Genomic DNA, 20,678 nt, shown 5'->3' on the forward strand with positions numbered 1-20,678 from the left:
TTAACTTTTATTTTTATGTTATAGAGGTCAAAAATGCTTCAATCAACCATTAAAAGTGGCATTTATTTTTGTTGGAATAAATATGGTCACTATATATAGAGGCCATTATTCATAACACCAAATCATTTTTTTTCCTTTAAAATGGTTATTTTAATTGCTTTTTAGTTGTTATAATTATTTTTTATATTTTATAATATTAAAATATGTTTTAGTATAATTTTTTAGTATATGGTTGGAGCTAAAATAATTTTTGGTTTTAGTTTTATACAAAAATAGTTTAATTTTTAGTGGTAATGTTGGAGTTGGTCTTAAGAATCTTAAAACCTTGACATCGTATCCAACCTTTTATAATATGATGATGATAAAAATAAGCTAAATATAAAGTACAAAACATATTAACAAGGAACCAATCGTTCGTAAATCATAATAATCAACAGTCAAGAGAATGGATGTATATTTGTATATTAGACGCACATACACCACGTTACATCATAAAAACCACCTCTTTACCAAAAAATCACATCTTTTTTAAATTTTTTTAAGCTATGTTTTTTATCGGAAAAAAAAAAACCGAATATACCATTATTCACGATTTTTCGTCCTCTTTCCATAGAGATCCTTGTTGATATATAAAAACAAACTTTTTTTCGAAAAAAATTCACTTCGTTTTGTTGCTTTTTTTCAATATTGAAATTTATTTTTATCAAAAAAAAACCTAATTAAACTCAATCAGTTCAGATTCAAACTTTTAATATTTTAATTTTAACATTTACAATGTGAATCTGACTTAGTATTTCAACTCTTTGATTATTCAAAAATTAAGTGAAATTTACATATGAATTGAAATATATTTTTGTATAGTTTTATAATATTTTAACGTTTTGATTAGTCGTTAATTAGTTTTGTAAAATCAACAAATGAATTTATACACATTGAGAATCTGAACTGTATATAATTAATTTTTAGAATTTACAATGCGAATCTGACTTAGTATTATTCACAGTGTGAATCTGAACAGATTAACATTGCAAATTTGAACTGAAATTCCGAATTTTTTTTAAACATCAATATGAATCTATGTATACAGAGTACCAAAAATATGAATTTTGATATATTTATTAATTTTTTTCGATAAAAAATAGACCTTAACTTTTCAAAAAACAAAGAAAATATACTGAGTTTTTTTTTAAATAAAAGTTCATTTTACTATATATCAATACTGATCTCTAGGGAAATATGACGAAAATTATGAACAACGGTATATTCGAGTTTTTTTGATAAAAAATATGGCCTAAAAAAATTAAAATAAAAGGAAGTGAGATTTATTTTTATTACTTTTATAAAAACACTTTTTACAAATTATCACATATATCAAGTTATCAACACATGTTTTTGTTTTCTTCTTTTACTTTTTATTAATGTTTTTAGTAAATCTTTAAAATTTATTGTGTTTTGTATTTTTTTTTATTTTGTTAATGGTTTTACTACATGTTTGAAATTACTAGTGTTTTTTTATTTTGTTTTTAGTTTTTTTTTATGTTTTTGAACTAAATATCGGTTCAAGTTTGTATATATAACAATTATAAAAGTTTTGAATCATAAAAATATTAATCACCATAATATTTTCAAGTCACACTATTTTTGGATCATAAAGTTTTGGATCTAATTATTTTGAATCATATTATTTTGGGTCATATCATTTTTTAATCAAATAATTTTGGATCAATAATATATTCAATTAATTAGTTTTTGTTCATAATAAATTTTGGGTCATTTAATATTTTGAATCATAAAAGGTATAATCAAAGATCATAAAATATTTGAATTAAAATATTTTTAGATTATAATAAAATAATAATCATAAACATATTGAACCATAAATTTTTTTAATTATCTCATTTTGGATCATAAATTTTTTTTTAAGAAATTTGTAATCTTTTAAAATGACGTTTGGTATCTAAACAACCTTATTTTTAAAATTTTATTTTTTAAAAGCTCATAATAGTTGATATATAATATACTTTTGAAATGATATATATATATATATATATATATATATATATATATATATAATCATTTAAATAAAACGTTCGTATTGTGATCATAAAATTTTGAATCATATTTTTTTGGATCATATCTTTTTTTAGTCAAATGATTTTGGATCAATAATATTTCTGAAAAATTTTACAAACTCACTAAAATAGTAATATGAAGAACTATAAAATTTGCGTTTTCGAATTAGTATATAAAAAATTTTGTTATATTTAAAAAAAACAATATTTATTAAAATTTAAATATAAACACTTCAAAAACTTATTTTTCAAAAACTATGTTTACAAATTCAGTATTATAATGAGTAAAAGTATCTTTAAATTTTCATGATTTTTGGAAAAAAAAATATTTTGAGTTTTTATAAAAAGTTATATATATATATATATATATATATATATATATATTTCAAAATTTCATGACTAGGTTCTTTTTGTAGAGAATTAAGTTCTAAAAATTTTGGGTTTTTCAGATTTGTTTTTTCGAAGAAAAAAAAAGTTATTGTAAATAAACAATCTTCCTATTATAATAAAAGAATAGTTTTAATCTCCTTGTAACATGTGTCATTCTATTAGACCTCCTAATTAATGCATATTTTATTCTTTTTTTGACATGTGTCACTCTATTAGGCATCATTATTAATGCATGTCACTTGTCAACCTATTAATTCTTTATTTCAAATTTCAAAATTTAAATTTTCCACTCTAATTACATTAAATTAATAACATTAGAATAAAATTAATACAAATTATAAAGTGATATAATTTCATGTATTTATTTAAATTAACGATTATGATTTTATATAACTAAAAAAATATCGCTTAATAAATAATTTATTTAAAATAATTGATTAAAAATTTTGAGTTCTCACTATATATATATATATATATATATATATATATATATATATATATATATATATATATATATATATAAACTTTTAACCACAAAGTGACACGTGTCCGGAAGGGTGAGGGAGTGTGCTTGCATCTGTGCTCTAACGCGCCTGAAGGTTGGAACATATTTTCAGCTTGACTATTTTGGCCTTCTGCATTTGGCCCTTTAGCTGAAATTTCGAATATATGTAATATATTTTCATAAATGCCTCCACGAATTTTAGTATTTTTCTAACATTTTAGATTAAATCTCAACCACTCAATTTTTTTAATAAGAAATCAACATTTGTCCTCGCGGTCCACCATATACACCATACCATTGGCCTTGGAGGAGAATCATCAAAAAACACAGATTGATGATCCATTTGATCCTACACCTCAGATTTGTGGATGGAAAGAACCATTCACTGAATGTAAAATGTGAGGCGTAGTAAATGAAAATTATAAATGTTAAAAGCTCTCAAAATTCCTGTAGGCATGCCAGAACTGACGAATACTTGGAAGCACATGTCATACGTAACAAAGCATCACATTGGCTATTCTTTACAATCGTGTTAGACAAAAAAAAATGGCATTTATCAAACAACACAAGCAACTACCCAAATTCAAAAAAAGATAACATATTACATACATGTCCTGAAGAATCCTTAAACTCCACTGATCCGTGAAGCTTATTTGGACGTAAATAGCAAGATTCCCATAGTTTGCTACACAACAAGTGCTCAGATTCATATCCATACAAAGTTACTATACCTTCACATACTTATCAACATAGCCCTGCAAAAAAAAAAAAAAAAAAACATAAGAAAATTTGCTTAAACATTATCAACGTAAAATAAATAAAAAATAATATATTTACCATTACAAGCTTTGTGAGCTTTCTTTGAGAGGAATCAATATATTGATTTATTTTGGGTTGGGACTTTGGTATTTGATGTTTCTTCATAGCTCCAGACACTTTATTAACCGTCTTCTTAACAATTGTCTTAAACGCCTCTTTACTCATATTACCCTGTCTCCAAGACGGCTTCAAAACCTCCTTCACAAACTCCGCAAGAGAAACCTTAAAAAGCTTCATCGATCTCGAATCCTTGTTTTTCTTGATTTTCCCGGGATTCTTCACTTGATCGATCTCGACCTCTCCCGTCGCGACATCTGGCAAGTCGATCGGAGAGCTCGGACTATCGTTTTCCACCGCTCCCACCTCAGCATCCCCCGTCTCACCAAACTCATCGTTTTCCACGTCAGCAGCAGCCTCTTTCTGCTTCATGTTACTGTTTCCTTCTTCCAGATTTGAAGATGGCTCGATGCTGTCGAAGAGCGGATCGTATTGGTTGTAAGATGTCCCTGTGTCTTGACTGATATTGGTGGTCAAAGGGTGGTCAAAGGTGGATGCGTAAGGGTTGTAGTGGGTGGTTAAGATTCTAGATTGTCCAACGTAAGGTTGTTCCAAGGGTATTTCGGTCACATAGGGTCTGAAAAACGGTTGAAAAAGGTAGTTGAGTTGAAGTGGCGGCTGAGTCTGAATCTGATGATACTGTAACAATGGGCCGCTGATTTGGGGGCGGGGTGGTGGTGGTGGAAGTGGAAGATTGTTCCAGGTGGAAGGAGGTGGAAAGGGCAACAGAGGATAATTTGAAGAAACTGGGACAGGTGGCGTAACTGATTCGGTTACAGGTTGTTCAGGTGGTTGGTCAATGGATTTGACTTCTTCGCATTGACCTGAAGGGTCAACAAACTCTTCTTTGACCTTGTCACTACTTCTATCCGATACCTCTTGGTGTTTGTTTTTATGACGTCTAAATTCGTCATTTTTTTCAGATTCATGAAAGTTGCGACACCGGGCCCCACGTTGACTTTTGTTCCGTCTGGTCCAGTCAGTACCGGTTTCTTCCCGTTCCCGTTCCCGTTGCCTGTACGGTGACCTGCTCCTGCTTCTTTTCTTGGGGGACCAGCTGCAAAAAACACATACATTGGTAACTTTTATACCCAAAAAAACAGCATTAATTACAATAATACCTGCGAGACCGACTACGTTTCTCTCTCCTCCTACGTGGGCTCCGCCTCCTCCTTACATTAGGGGATTGACTCCTACTTCTACCTCTTTTACCACGCCTCCTGTTGTAGTCATCAGAGTTGTCACTGACACCACCTGTTTTGACTAGTCTCCCAAACTCATCCACTTTTAATTTAGCATTACTATCATCTTGTTTCTCCAAATCTTCTGTTGTTGAGGAAGGTTCTGGAATTTTAGATGATGTATTCAAAGAAGCTTCCACAAGAGGTGCAGATAATAGCCCTGATTTGGGGTCTGAAGAATTTTTAGATTCTATATCTGTTTGTGAAGCATGTAAGACTGTAGTAGTGTCTTCTTTACTATGTGGTGAGAGTGTTACAGGACTGACGTTTTCAAAATGTAGTCCATCATCATTTTCAGAGCTATCATCAGAAGCGTAGCCTTGTATAAGTCTGATTGGGTTTGTGCCTTCAATGAGTTCACCTGATTGGTTCACACCCGAAGATTCAGAGATGAATATATGTCCATCTGTTGCATCTTTGTGTGATATTTGTTGTGAATTGCATGCATGTTCTTCCACTTCATTGGATATAAAATCAGGTTTATGCTCCTCTGGCTGTGTGATGTCATCTAAGAGCAAAACAGAAAATTTGTAATTCATAATGAAGTGTTTGCAGGATAAAAAAACTTTGTAATTTTGTAATGAAACATTGAAACTAACCTTCCATATCCATGTCAGAAACAGCAGGGGAATGAGATATATCCCCATCAAGCAATTTACTTGAACTGCATTTCTTTTTCATCCATTTATAATATGCATGTGAAATTGCAGCTTCACTTCCTGGTGGTCCTCCAAACAGGAACTTGAAATCCGGATTATCAATCTCCTTTTGACAGGTCATGTCTTCAAATTCATTACCATTCTTTGCAATATAATGGCATAAAACTTCAATCATTCGAGTTGTATTCTCATCTCTAGGCTTAGGTGGAGGGATATCAGATGTAATATTAAGGTCAGATGTATCTTTCACACCCGTATCAGAATCATCCACAGCTGTGGAGTTTAAATTATCATCATTCATGTCAGCAACAGAAGGCTTTCTAGAACTTGGACTGAGTTCAGCATCTGTGGAGAGAGATTCGTGAGGAGGAGAAGGTGGATGTGGTGGAGGTCCTGGAGGAGGAGAAGATGGTGGAGGTGGTGGTGGTGGTAGGTGACCCAATGATCCAAAAGGAGCATGTGTGAAGTAACTTAAAGAAGGTGGAGGAGGTAGTAAGGGAGGAGGTGGGAGTCTATAAAAATTATGTCCTTGTGGATGTGGTTGTGGTGGTGGTTGTATTCTTGAGTAAGAGTGTTGTGGAATCAAGTAAGCTGAAGAGCTTTGTTGGAGTAGAGGAGGAGGAGGTGGAGGAACAGCTGGCAACCTCTGCCCAAATTGCTGATAATTCCCCTGATTATACATGGCAATTGGCTTTAATCTTATTAAAACTCACAGACCCTAGCTTCCACAATATGCAGCAACGAAATCATCAGCAATGTCTCCGTTATAACCCTATCAACCATAAATGAAATCGGTATGATCAAGCCACAACATTTTTCCTTGTTACCGAAGCATTAATAAACCAGAAGCATTTAACATATAACTTAATGGTAACTTAACAAAATATAGCACAAGTGGAATCAGATGAGATTATTTTGGGATCTGAAGACAAAACTACATCTGTCGGAGTAAATTCGCAGGTGTGATAGCATGGGAAACAAAAGCTAGTGGGCGATGCAAACCCTAACATCTCTACCATGCTCCGTTCTTGTGTTCTAGACTGTGAAAGTTTGAATTTCGAAGAAATTAAAAGAGAGGATTAAGCAAATCATGAAAGGTACACTGTATAAACGTCTGGATGATTCAAGGATAATGCAAGCAGACTGCGGAGCAATGCATAAATCTCAAGCACTACTCCATTATCCGAGAAATTAACTATCAATTACACATTTATGCTTATATAACAAATCATGGATGACCAGCATAGCTCGTGAACGATACGCATGAAACAGCAACACCACCGCCCTTCCTTTATATCGTAGGAAAAGATTTTTGAATAAGATTTGCATAACCAATTTTAGAAACCTTATGGACCTGATGCAGGAATGTTTGATTTAGCGAATTTGAAATTTGGATTACCTTATTAATCCTCTACGACACTTGATAAACGATTCAATTCATAAATCTGTGGAATTAATTCGCACATCAAGAAACTTGAGGTGGAATCCCTAATAAATCCTTCCGGAATCAATGAATCTTGTTGTTATGGTGATATCAGGAAGGCAGATACAACGGATTTAAAGGATCGGGAAAAGGCGCTCGAGAAACGAGTGACGCGAGCGGAGGGAGGGAGGGATGGCAGTGATGGTAAAGAGGGTTTTTGATTTTTGCATCGTTATGTTTACGCAGCTACAACACTTGTTATTTTTCAATGATGTCCCTTCGTAATCCCTTAACGACTCAAAAATTGTTCCTATAAGATAAAATCAAAAATAGAAATGAAATTCGTTACATTTATTAGGTTATACTCCAGGTACGTGCCATTGTCTCTCTATCCATCTACTTTTCAGTTCCGATTTTGCTGCTTGTTTTTTTTTTTTTTTTTTTGGTGGCGATCGATATTTTGTTAGTTAACTAAAGAACTGCCGAGAAATCTGCCATCTGTATTTGTATATTTGTATCGACTCGTTGCTCAGCATTTTTTCTTACATGCTAATATTCTGCCTAATTTTCGAGCTGCGATTCATGCGTGGATGTCAGATCTGGCATTTGTAGTGCGTGATTCATGTTTGTCTCCATTTATACCCTTAGAATCGGAACAAAAATGATCGCGTTACAAATATTGTAGTCAAATTCGTCATGCATATGTCAATAATCTCGTTTTCGCAGGTTTATGATGCTGATATGTGTTAGTAATAGGAATTGCTTTTCGATTGTGTTTATTCGCGAATAGATCCTCTATATTTTTTGCATCGATTCAGTAATTTCAACGATAGCCTGATTTATTTGAAGAAACTATCTATGATACAGATGATTGCCAAAGTTATATGCTTAGCAACCATCGAATTTGTGACATGATTAGTGTGTATAAGCATATCCCTATTAAGAGCTTAATTCTGGTCTGAAATTGGAACTATATGATAAGCACATTGTGGTTGTTGATTTCTGAATTGTGATCTTACAAAACTTGAAAGCAGATATCATGGGTCGTGGTGTGAGCAGTGGTGGGGGGCAGAGTTCATTGGACTACCTTTTTGGAAGTGGAGGTGAGCCAAAGCCCACTGCAGTGTCCACAGGCAACACTGAGTCTCCTCCAACCCAGGTCCATGTTGCCGCCACTGAGCCACCTCCGCCTCCTAAAACTGCCGCCCCAATAACACCACCAGATATTACAAAACAGATTCCAGCTGGCATCCAAAGTAGCAAGCTTAACAACTACATCCGAGCTGATGGACAGAATACTGGCAACTTCATCACGGTATCTGTTATCTTATGAAAACTTTACTTTGTGCCACACATCTCATCTTTATAAACACTATCATAAAAATCTCAAGATTTTAGATAGCAAGGTTTTAGAATGTAACATGTTGTTGATTTATTGTAATTTGTGAATTTACAGGATCGCCCTTCGACCAAGGTTCATGCTGCTCCAGGTGGAGGGTCTTCTTTGGGATATCTGTTTGGTGATGGTAAGAAGTGATATTTTTTGTTGTTGTAAAATATGAGAATCAAGTATTTGTTTGCTATCTGTTTGGATTTTGGGTGTGGTTTAAAAAAAACGTGGCAGATTTCGACTTTTTAAGAATTGTAATATATGGCTATCGGTTTTTCATAATGTTTCAAAAATGGCAATGAACATATCTATTCAATAATAGTCACATTTTCTTTTTCATTATTCTTTTGTATTCACCATGGAATCCTTATATTCCATTTGAGTTAAATGTGTATCCATTTAGGTCAATTCCAGTTTTAATCTAACATACTTTTCATGCATAATAGCAACATATTTTAATTTTGGTTCATTATAGGTAATGTAGTTTTGTCCTAATACACAATTGTAACCTATTTCAGATTTCATTTGTCTGGAAAATTGAGGTATATGGTTTATTGGGTTAAATACTCATATTTTTACAGTGTCTGATTTATTTACTTTATCAAATCTTAATATTGTGTTTTGCATTTTTATCTAATGGTCCGTGAGATATGTGAGAATTGAAATGGCATTGGATAAAAAATATAAATTTAAATAGAAAATGTTTATGTTGTTGGTGATTTTAGTATCATACATTTTGGGTAATTGGGTTTGTACATGCTAAATGAGATTCAGAGTATCATCTTGCACTACCACTTAAACTAGTTGTGTACTAGTAAGGTGTGTGAAATGTTAGGCTCTTCATTTGCTTATTAATGTCTAGAGCAAGATGAAAGATAATGCCATATATGTTAATATCATATACTATACTAAACTAGAGGTGAACATTTGGACCAGACGGGACCGACTCTTCGGATTAGTTATGCAGAAATTGGTGGACATTGGACCGAGCTGTTGAGGCTTATCAAGGCTTGTCAGGTCCACTTCCTGCTTCTTGGACGTAGGTGAGCGTTTGAACCGAACTGACTCTTGGATTCGAACGGTTTTGCCGAAAAGTGGACCTTAGACCGGACCTGTTGAGGCTTACCTGGTTTAGGTCTAGGTCCATGTTTGGTTCTTGGACTTAGAGTAAGCACATGGATAGAACTAGATCTCTTGGATCAAACTGGTTTTGTAGAAATTAGTGGATCTTAGACCAGACCTGTTGAGGCTTTGTTGAGGCTTACCAGGTCTAGGTTCGGTCATTTAGACATGATCGGTTTTGCAGAAATTTATGGACCGTAGACTGGACCTATTGAGGTTTACCAGATCTAGTTTGGTCCGGTCTGTACGTCCAAATGTTCACCGATATACCAAACACATATGTAACAAAACAAAGCTCCATTATATACGTCTTTATAACTTAAAAGTCCATATTAATACAAAGGTCCATATTACCAAAAGGCTTTTAACAAAGTGGTATCAGGTGTTAACCTCCCTTATTGAGGTCGAGGGTTGAAGCCCCGTTGTGAACATATATAGATTTAAGGAATAGTTTTAAGATTATATTTGTCGTTTAAAAGAATACAAAGGTCCATTATAATGCAAAAAAGAAAAAAAAATCCAAAAGTCACTTTAGATGGCATGTCTACGTGTTCTTCAAAACTGATTTTTAGAGATAATGACTTGAGAGGGTAACGAATTTTCAATTTTGTTTACATTTAATCACTAATTTTTTTCGTGTTTGATTACCCCCTGAATTATTTGAATTGTTCACGTTTTATCCTTATTATCAGTTATAACTGGTCATTAGGGTAAAATGTAAACATTTCAAATAATTCATGGGTAAATCAAGCACAACAAAAAAAATTCAGTGACTAAATGTGAATTATTTGAAAGTTTGTTACCCTTTCAAGTCATTATCTCTTATGTAATCATTCCTCAATTTATTTTGCTTACTGGTGGCAATTACTTACATTAATAATTTTGATTTTAGTTGCTACGATTCGTTTTGTGTTGTGTTTGTAAGGCAAAAAGCAATAAAACGAAAAATTGATCGAAAATCAAAAGGAGTATTGTGAGAAGGTACATATAGAACCAACATACAAATAGAAAATGTAGATACAAGTAATAACTAGGAAGAAAAGTATCAACAAAACAAATTGAAAATAAAAATAATTAAAACTAGGCAAAATACAGAAACAATGTAACGAACTGAAGGAGTATTGTGAGAAGGTACATATAGAACCAACACACAAATAGAAAAGGTAGATACAAGTAATAACTAGGAAAAAAAGTATCAACAAAACAAATTGAAAGTAAAAATAATTAAAACTAGTCAAAATGCACAAACAATGTAACGACAACTAACACCTACTACTCCACGACTTTGATCTTATGCATCCACACTCTCTAATCAATGCTCGTGTCCTTATAAGGAGAAAAACCTCATTCAAATTTAACATTACACTATCTTCACGATTATTTATCATATGTTCTCTTGTCCTTGCACGATATACAACGACCGTCTCCACCCTTTGGAGTGAAAATTGTTGTCTATATCCTAAGTATATTTCTAAAACCACCATAAATTTCTATGTGATTAAAGTCGCTTCTATTGTATTTCTAAATGTTGTTTCTAGTACCTTATACAATAAAAATATATCACACGATTACTATAACATCCTTACTTTTATGACCTTCATTATCAAAATACTTACCATTTCACACGAATAGAAAAATAAATAGAAAGAAAAAATATAAGAATATTTAGTTTCTCATTGCAAAATTCGTGAATAAATAATTTCCATAAATATTGATTTCTTCAACAATTGTTAATGTCGGATTCGAGATTCAAACACAATTTTTTTATTCGACATCAAACAAAGAAATTGATTTTGACCCATCCCAAAAAAATCAGAATGTTTTTATGTTTTATAGAACACTAGTTGTGAGACCCGTATAATATACGAGTTGATTAAAACAAAATGTTAAGTACGAACGATTAAATAGAAATTTTATTTGAATTTGAAATTGAAATAAGTAAAAATTATGAGAAAAAAATATGCAAAGGATAAATTAATTAAAATTATGAGTTTAGTGACTACTAAACGAGTTAATTATAACAAAATATTAAACATAAAGGTTTAAATTATAAATTTATTTGGAATTGAATTTGAAATTTAAAATTTGATAGTCATGGTAGGTTTAATTTATGGAAAGTAAATCAATGATATATTGAAAATGAAAATTAAAGTAATGACAAATGGAAAATAAATATATTTTAAATTATATAAAATGACATGTGGCTAATCTTATGAGAGAAAGACATGTGGCAAAGTCATTTTCATTTATTAGAGTAGATTGTTCTCTTTCTATTTAGAATCTCATCAAAATGTTTTTCTTTTCTACAGGAAATATTATTTGCAATTCTATATAATATTTCATGTGATACAAAACTTGGAATATATTCAAAACTTGAAAGTTCACAGATTACCAAAAATTGAGCATTCATCTACATTTTTCCATCAATAATTACTTCAAATAATTTATTATAACCTCTTTTATTTGGGCAAAATTGAGTTTTTATAGCTTCAACATTTTTAACATGACATTCTCAACAATTAGCAGACAAAGATTCTCACAATCGGCAAAAGACAAAAATACCCTCCTCATACTCATCACAAAAAAAGCCATATAAAGCTTTTCCAATCGGAATCCTTTTTCATCTCATGTAACAAACACAATTATACAAATCAATCAATACCTTTGTGTGATTGAATTTACAAGATTATAATGCATCAGCAAAATCAAATGATTTTCTCTATTATCGCAGTTGTTCCATAAACGACTTCATGTTCTTTAAATCTTCTTCTGATTCCGGATACTTCCGTGGTTTAAAAAGCTTCCACATTCCTTCTGGACATCCCTTCCTAACCTTAACATCCACAAACCTCCCATAAATCATCTCACATTCTGGATAAGGCTTCACATAAAGATTATAAAATCTTAACCTACTAAACTTAACCAAACTCCTCAATCCTACTTCATCACCAATTCCACCTCTCAATCTCAAATGCTCAAGCACTTTATAACGAGGCATAATCTGTTTCTCAAAATTTACCCCCAAATACTCCGGAACCTCAACCAAACAAACAACATCAAACTTCATCGTATTTATCAAAAACTCAATCTTTTTATTAATCTCATCTAATTCGTATAACATTACCCTTGGCTCTCTCCATAATATGCTAAATGCATCTTTATATATCAACCCGTGTTTGTGTAAGCAATCGATTCTTAACTTAACTTTATATGACGCCCTAAATACACCGTCGCTAAAAATCTTTTCTTTAATTGGGACTCTACATTTTAAACTGTTTAACATTCTCAGACATTTCGAAAGCTCTCCCACTTCTGATTGAAGGATTTTGGGGTTTCTCGTTATTTCTTCTCTAATGTCATTAGGTTTAAACCCCATTTCAGTAAACTCAGAGATTAAAGGCTTCAACTTGTTCTCCACCCCAAATCCTAAAATACCTGGATAAGTTTGGATTATGGTGTCTATTTTACTCCTGTGGATTCCAATTCCTAATAAGAATTCGATTTTACCCCAAATATTTTCTTCGTTCATGGTGATTATCATTGGAAGTTCCTCTAAAATCTTAGTTATGGTAGCAGGGGTAAACCGAAAACCCCGCAAACACTCCATACATTGTAAAACATCATCTGGGTATAAATCGAATTTCCTGGAAACTTCAAGGATGTTCATTGTCAGACTACTGTTGTCTGAAAACCCTAATTTGGAAATACCCATTTCCCATTTCTTGAGAAAATCGAGTTCTAAAACCCTAGGACAGTTATTTACCATGGAGACAACAAAATTCTTGGAAGAAGAGAAGGATGATATGATTTTCAAGGACATTTCGACATTGGGAACGTTGGAATCGAGCAAAAATCGGTTCTTTGCGAAAAACGTATGAAGATTAGAAGGTGGGAAACCGTACCTTTCGAAAAGATTTGAAAGAGGAGTCGTGTTGCTGCAGATTGATGTAGAAAAATTTGGGATTTGTTTGATGGATTTTGGCAGAACGAGGGTTCTGGTAAGGATTTTAAACGCCATTGCTACAGCATATCACTTCATGCTCGCATAAGTTGAAGCAAGGGAGATCTTTGTTGTTTCTCCCACCAATTACATTGTACATATAACTTTTAAATTTCTAAGAGGTTGAACCTGGTCCCTGCACAATTGCACATAAACCTAAAAGGTTTACATTTTATTTTGCCTATCTTAAAAATTATTTTTGAAGGACAAAATTGAAAAAAAATGGGTAAAATTATGTGATCTTGATCTAAAAAAGTGGTGCTTGGATTTTTTTTTTATTGTTTGTGGTCCCTATACACTTAAAAAAACAATTATGCCCTTATAATTTATATTCTTCATTATCTTTAATTATTGAAATACATAAACTAATTTACTTAATATTTTTTTAACTTAAAACAAAAACATAAAAAAGGGCCCACCCACCCCATTTCTCTTTCCCTCCTCTCAACAAAAAACACCCACCCCATTTCTCTGTGATCATCGTTCCCCACCGCCATCAGCCGCCAACCACCACCATCTTCCGCCAACCACCTTCATTTCCCTCATCCTTACCCCCATCTCTCATTCATTAACCCGATAAAAGTTCACCAGTGACTACCACACCATCGTTCATAACCACTATAAGCCGCCATCCACCCTATCCTTACTATCCTCTCTCTCCCCCTGTCTCGTCAGAAATCACTCCCAAAGCTAAAAAACCACCATTAGCATATCCCCTTCTTGCCCAGATCTAAACCAAGTGCCCAAATCGATGCAAGGGGTGCTTAAACCCATAAATTAAACACCATCCCTAACGTCCTCTCTACCCTATCTCACCGGAAACCACTGACAACCGCCATTATTTCCTGAAACCACCATCAAAGTCACCATTATCGTTGGGGAAGCGACATAGAAAACCAACGAAGTCGTCCTTACCCTTGATCGACGTTATCAGCTACCCAATACACTTTCACTGTCGTCCAATGGCCTTTATGTAACATCACGATGATAATGTACTTCTAATTTTAACCCTATAATATAATTATGTTGCATTTGGTCCCTAAGTTCAAGAAAGTGTGCAAAAAGAGCCCTAGTGGCATTTACGTAGATACGCATGTGGGAGTACGCTATGCGTACGCGTATACGTTGCGCGCCCTAGTACATTGGGCATACTTGCCAGATTTGGAAACCTTAATTTTTAGGGTTTAGCTTATATTTAAACCCATTATAACTTCATTTCCCCTCACCTCATCAACCACCTTTCTATTAGATCGTTCTTGCACCCCTAATGTGACAACCGTCAATTTTCGGTCAAGTCAAAGTCAACTAAATTCAACAAGTCAAACCGGTCAACTTGATTTGCCCGTAGGTACTAGAGTTTACGTTATGTAATTTCTAAACAACTCGCTATTCTAATGAGAGATCATAAATTGAAAAGTGCGTACATCTAGATCTCCTTAACCTAAAACTGTGGTACGTGGCGAGTCAAGCCGATAAAACAATGTTGCATACTCATCGGGAGTATGCAAGATCCTTAAACAAGGCTTAACGGGGTTTACGGGCCTTGCATTGTGAAGTCAGACACTCAAAAAGGTTACCAATGAAACCTCTCTCAATCATTTTCACTCTATCCCTCTCTATGTGAAATCTCTCCCAAATATCTCTTTGTATGAGAAATCTCTCCAAGAATGTCAAATCTCTCCCAAATCTCTCTAAGTATGTGAAATCTCTCCCAAATATCTCTTTGTATGAGAAATCTCTCCAAGAATGTCAAATATCTCCCAAATCTCTCTAAGTATGTGAAATCTCTCCCAAATATCTCTTTGTATGAGAAATCTCTCCAAGAATGTCAAATCTCTCCCAAATCTCTCTAAGTATGTGAAATCTCTCCCAAATATCTCTTTGTATGAGAAATCTCTCCAAGAATGTCAAATCTCTCCCAAATCTCTCTAAGTATGTGAAATCTCTCCTAAATATCTCTTTGTATGAGAAATCTCTCCAAGAATGTCAAATCTCTCCCAAATCTCTCTAAGTATGTGAAATCTCTCCCAAATATCTCTTTGTATGAGAAATCTCTCCAAGAATGTCAAATCTCTCCCAAATCTCTCTAAGTATGTGAAATCTCTCCCAAATATCTCTTTGTATAAGAAATCTCTCCAAGAATGTCAAATCTCTCCCAAATCTCTCTAAGTATGTGAAATCTCTCCCAAATCTCTCTCGAAATCTCTCTCAACTTTCTATAATCACTCGGGGCATTCCGACCCTCGAATTTGGCGAAAACAGCCCAAAAACGGAAGTCTACGCGAAAAACGGACTTAAGGAGCCGAAACCCCTCTTAGGACCCGAACCCTTCTGAGCCAAAGGCTGCTGAACCGAACCTCACTCAAAGAACCGAACCCGAAGGCTCCTGGAACCGAACCTCGCACATCACCCGAACCCGAACGTTCGACACATTTCGGGTCTGATCGCTTTCTCTTCTGAAGACCGAAGACTGAGCCTTCGCTTCTGAGTACACCAAGCCCTCGCCCCTTCGCTTCCTCGCCCCCTTCGCTTCGCGCCAAGCAGTCTTAGGGACCGAACCCAGCCACAGGAGGACCGAGCCTCGGCCAGGACCGAGAGGTCTCGCTGGGAAGCCTCTTTTCTTTCGGTTTTCGACTAATTTTGCGTTTTAGGCCCGTTTTTAATTGTTTTAACACGGGGTTTTCACCCAAAACTTTATTTTAACATATAAGACCCCTTAATTAATGATTAATCACATTTTAAGGATAAAACCTTATCCAAAAGATAGTAGGTGAAGTACATGGGTAGAGTGTTGACTTTACCTTATTTTATGACACAAGCAACCACTCCCACACCCACTCCATGTCACTATTCACCACCAGCCCATCCCTAGTCACTTCATAAGTCCTTTCTCATTATTTTCAACCATTCTCACGTTCTTAGGGTTGGAACATCCACCCTCTCTCCTCACACTTCATTCATTCTCTCATTTTTCACCAAGAACCACACTCCAAACTCTCTCATCTTTCTCTCCAATTCGAGAATTTCAAGGCATACTCCAAGACTTTTCTCCTACATTTAGTAAGTATCATCATCTTTCTTATGATTATTGCACACCCTCCTACTCAAAATCATAGATTGCTTACACAAACATCATCACATTCTTGTTAGATCTTCGAATCTTCAAGTGATTCTTCAAGTGTTCTTGGGTTGAACACTTCTCTTCTTCAACACTTACCTACTGAAATCACTCAAGGTGAGTTCATACCCCTACATTTTCATATTTTCTCAAGTTTTTAGGGGGGGGGGGGGGGGGAATACAAGTTAAAACACCAAGAACATAACTAAACTTTTCTAACAGCCTTCATCAGAAAAGTTCAACTCCATTCACGGACTGTTTTGTACAACATAAACATTTTTGTTTTCAAAACTGTTTTAGGTGTAAGTAGTTCCGGTTCTTAGCTTTAAAATGACTACTTGCACATCTCCATGCGATTTTTCTACAATTTATGGTGATTTTTACAAAACTGCCTATCATTTCAAACACCAACCCGGACCAGTCTGTGATTATGGACTATTTCACCCAAGTTGGAGGTTATTAAAAATTATGACTAAACTAATCACATTTTGGGAACTCTCATAATTTACGGATTTAGTTTTCGACTTCGTATGATTTTTCTATGACTTTTCTAAAATAGTGCAAAAAGGTTTAATTTAGTTAACATCATATAACTTTCATAACACTTTGTATTATGTTGAGCAAAGTGTATAATAATAAGTTCTAAGTATTGAATGTGTTTCCTTGTTAATTTTATCATCATAAACTGAAAATTTGTCATTCATAATAAGAATATTCATTCATTTGGAACACGTATATTAAGCTATAACAAGCATAGTTTATGGATTCATAGCACAAATGTGTTTCATAAAAGAGTTCTTATACATTACAAACGTTTTGGATAAACCATAATAGGTATAGTTTATGTATCATTTACTTCTCAAACTTTTTACCAAAGGTTTTCAGTTTAGATCACGTAAATCTGTTAATGAATAAATTTGTGAGTCATTTGCTTCGGGTTACTTCCAAAGTAACCAAATCAAAAAGTCCTGTAAATTGTAACCAAAGTCTCTTGTAGGGAGAACGTGATAGTTGTGTATAGATCTATATTGGGTTTGACGAACCCACACCAGAGCTGCTTGCAACAGCTAGACCGACAGGTCTGTGGTGACAAGTGTCATTTCAGTTTAGTGACGCCTGAAGAACATCGCAATTACGAGGCTGTCAAAGTCAAGTATGGTTATGATAGCTCACACGTGATATTAACAAATCATAAGATTTACGGGTTCTAACTTTAAATTAGTGAGTTATGTCGATTTAGCTCTCAGAAATTACTTTAAGTACGGAAAAATAGTTGTACGTCTTCATATTAAAAAGGGTTTTATGTTCATTTAAAATCACTTTTTATATCAATTACAAATATCGCTGTATATTTTCAGTTTTAGTATTTAAGACTACACATCATTCATTACGAGAGTTTTTCTCAAATCAGAAAGGGTTTTACGCCAATTTGAAACCAATTTTATATCTTTAAGTATGACAAATACTAGTTCGATTTCGGTCCTGGTATTAGGACCACATAACTTATGTAAGGAAAATATTGGATTTTTCTTGGTAACATACATCTCTTTACAAAGATCGATTTTCAAACTCTTACCGTCAAAAGCTTATGAACTCACCAACCTTTGTGTTGACACTTTTCAAAACTACTTGTATTCTCAGGAATTCAGTGAAACAGGAAATCAACCACGTTTTGAGAATGAGACGTTAAATCGTCAAACAGTTCATTTTGTATCATAATGTAATTGATTTGAATCATGTAAACATATACTTTGGTGTAACTTTTTTTTTTCAATTATATTTATGATGATTGTACTTACTTTGAGCACTATTATACTCATTGTTGTGATACTCTACATGAAGTCCTCCACCCCGGATGTTTCCGCCATCCTTGGTTTGGGGGTGTGACACCTAATTTGCCTTGTAGAGCCATTTCCAAGCTTAAGAATGTGTGTTTGGTGCTTTGAAGAAGAAGGAATGGAGTAAAGTTCACCTTGGAGGAGTGAAGCACTTTGGATCTGGGATTTGTACCTTATTAGCAACCTTTTAAGGTATAAAGCTTGAAACTTTATCCCTCCATCATATAGATCAAGAAATGTGTGTTTTAATGTTGCTTTTTGGTCCCAAAATGTTAATTCTTGAGCATGACATGTTCTTGACCCATTAAGTTGTCCTTTCAGACCCTAAGAAGGGGTCTTAAGTCATAAAAATGGAGTCCTAGTGGTTGGGTTTGTCCCATGCATATTATGGAGAGTCCTAAGGCATTAAGATGTTGGGTTTTTATGGATTAAGCACTTTATGAGCATGCAAGGTCATAAAGTTGGAAACTTTATGACTCCTAATAACGTTTTAACCTTGGATCTGCATTTGGACGTTTTAAGACATTGTATTAAGTGCTTAATGGAAAAAAAGTATGGGGTTACGTCGAGCGTACGCGGTCAACGGCCCCGATACGGTCAAACGGAGGAGTACGCCCAGTGTACCTCCAGAGTACACCCCGCGTACGCTTGCTGAGTTGACTCGATTAGGTTGACTTAGTTGATTTATTGATTTTGACTAGTTTGACATTGACTTTGACCAAGTTCGACCTTAAGGGTATTTTGGGATTTTGATTGAGACTGGTCATTTGGTTGGAATAGGTGTTGGTTAGAGCTAAGATTCGGAGTCGAGACCTCATCAGCTTTTGTCTAGTTTGTAAGGTGAGTTTTCCTCATTGTACTTACGGGTCGAAGGCACCAAAGCCGACCCTTTGGATTTGATGTCCTGTTTGGTAAAAGCTGCATGTTTGGTCCCTAACTTTATGTATGTAAGGGACGAAAAATGCAACAAAATCAAACCACATGGACGAAAAACGCAACAAAATTAAACCACAGGGACGATCCGAGTACAAAAAAAAATTAGGGACCAAACGTGCAATTTTGACCAAACCACATGGACGATTTCAGTAATTTACTCTTAATTTTATAAAATGAATTTCTCAATTGTACCGTCATTAAGAGAATTTTATGGTGCACTTAAACCTAAAGGCAACATAACAATACACTTATAAAAAAGATTACAACGAATGTAATGATTCACTATGAAATATATGATCATATAATTTTAAAATCATAACTATTATCTTAGAAGTATATGTCACGTGGCTATTTTAATGATTTTTTTTTTAAATTAAAATGTCAAACTTAGACTTGAGATTAATTTTTAAACTTTTTTAGAGTGAATCACATGAATGGTCTCCAAGGTTTTGATTGATTTATATGTTTGGCCCTTTTTTATTTCCCTAACTTGAGTATATAAATGAAATAAATGTTATGCAATTATGTATTTATTCTTATAATTTATCTATATCTTTTATTTATTATTTCATTTATTAAATAAACTTCATTAGGAAGATTTTTAAATAGTATATCGACGATAGAAAAAATCTACATTAAATAAACCCTATTTAATCACGAGAGATTTGAGTGAAGAAAATGGTGAATTGTCAAAGATGATAGTGAATCGATGAAGGTGACAGTTGTGAATTGATGACCGGAGAGGGAGTCACGATAGACCGTAAGGAAGAGAGACATGAAAGGTGTCGAAGTTTGCCGAGAATACGAAGACACCGATATAGGTTTCAGGAGATATGTAAGTCGGTCTCTTTTATCATTGAAATAGAATGAATAAACTACTTATGAGTTTGGGTTATTGGAGAAACAATATGATGGTGGCGATCCTGGGCAATACATAACAAATAATAAATTGATAATAGAAAAAAATATAAAGATTAAATAAGGAGAAATGGTATTTTTATTGGATCAAAACTAAAACAAAATAAATTACCAGGGACTGTACGAATAAAAAAATATATAAAAAAATAAATAAAGATCAAACACACATATTAACCGAAACCTCAGGTAC

At 33.8% G+C, this 20,678-nt stretch overlaps 3 protein-coding genes across 4 annotated transcripts; 1 reads left to right on the forward strand and 2 right to left on the reverse strand.

Moving 5' to 3' along the window:
* Positions 1–3,432: 3,432 nt before the first annotated feature.
* Positions 3,433–7,464, reverse strand: LOC111884875 (uncharacterized). Of its 2 annotated transcripts, none has more exons than XM_023881169.3 (5): positions 7,143–7,464; positions 5,684–6,515; positions 4,965–5,592; positions 3,805–4,900; positions 3,433–3,722 (listed from the first exon to the last, which is right to left on the reverse strand). In XM_023881169.3, the coding sequence occupies exons 2-5, from the start codon at positions 6,423–6,425 to the stop codon at positions 3,693–3,695; spliced, it is 2,496 nt and encodes an 831-aa protein (XP_023736937.1). In that variant the 5' UTR covers positions 6,426–6,515; positions 7,143–7,464; the 3' UTR covers positions 3,433–3,692. The 2 variants fall into 2 exon arrangements, with proteins under 2 accessions (XP_023736937.1, XP_023736939.1); XM_023881171.3 differs by having other exon boundaries at positions 5,684–6,783.
* A 736-nt stretch (positions 7,465–8,200) lies between these two features.
* Positions 8,201–8,895, forward strand: LOC111884879 (protein SPIRAL1-like 1). Its single transcript, XM_023881175.3, has 2 exons — positions 8,201–8,481; positions 8,623–8,895. Exons 1-2 carry the CDS (start codon positions 8,206–8,208, stop codon positions 8,701–8,703), a joined length of 357 nt encoding a protein of 118 aa, XP_023736943.1. The 5' UTR covers positions 8,201–8,205; the 3' UTR covers positions 8,704–8,895.
* Positions 8,896–12,229: 3,334 nt separating this feature from the next.
* LOC111884877 (transcription termination factor MTERF15, mitochondrial) lies at positions 12,230–13,830 on the reverse strand. Its single transcript, XM_023881173.3, has one exon. The coding sequence runs from the start codon at positions 13,694–13,696 to the stop codon at positions 12,401–12,403; it is 1,296 nt and encodes a 431-aa protein (XP_023736941.1). The 5' UTR covers positions 13,697–13,830; the 3' UTR covers positions 12,230–12,400.
* Between the last annotated feature and the right edge of the window lie 6,848 nt (positions 13,831–20,678).

This window comes from Lactuca sativa, chromosome 5 (assembly GCF_002870075.4).
Source record: "Lactuca sativa cultivar Salinas chromosome 5, Lsat_Salinas_v11, whole genome shotgun sequence".
In the NCBI taxonomy this organism is placed as follows: domain Eukaryota; kingdom Viridiplantae; phylum Streptophyta; class Magnoliopsida; order Asterales; family Asteraceae; genus Lactuca; species Lactuca sativa.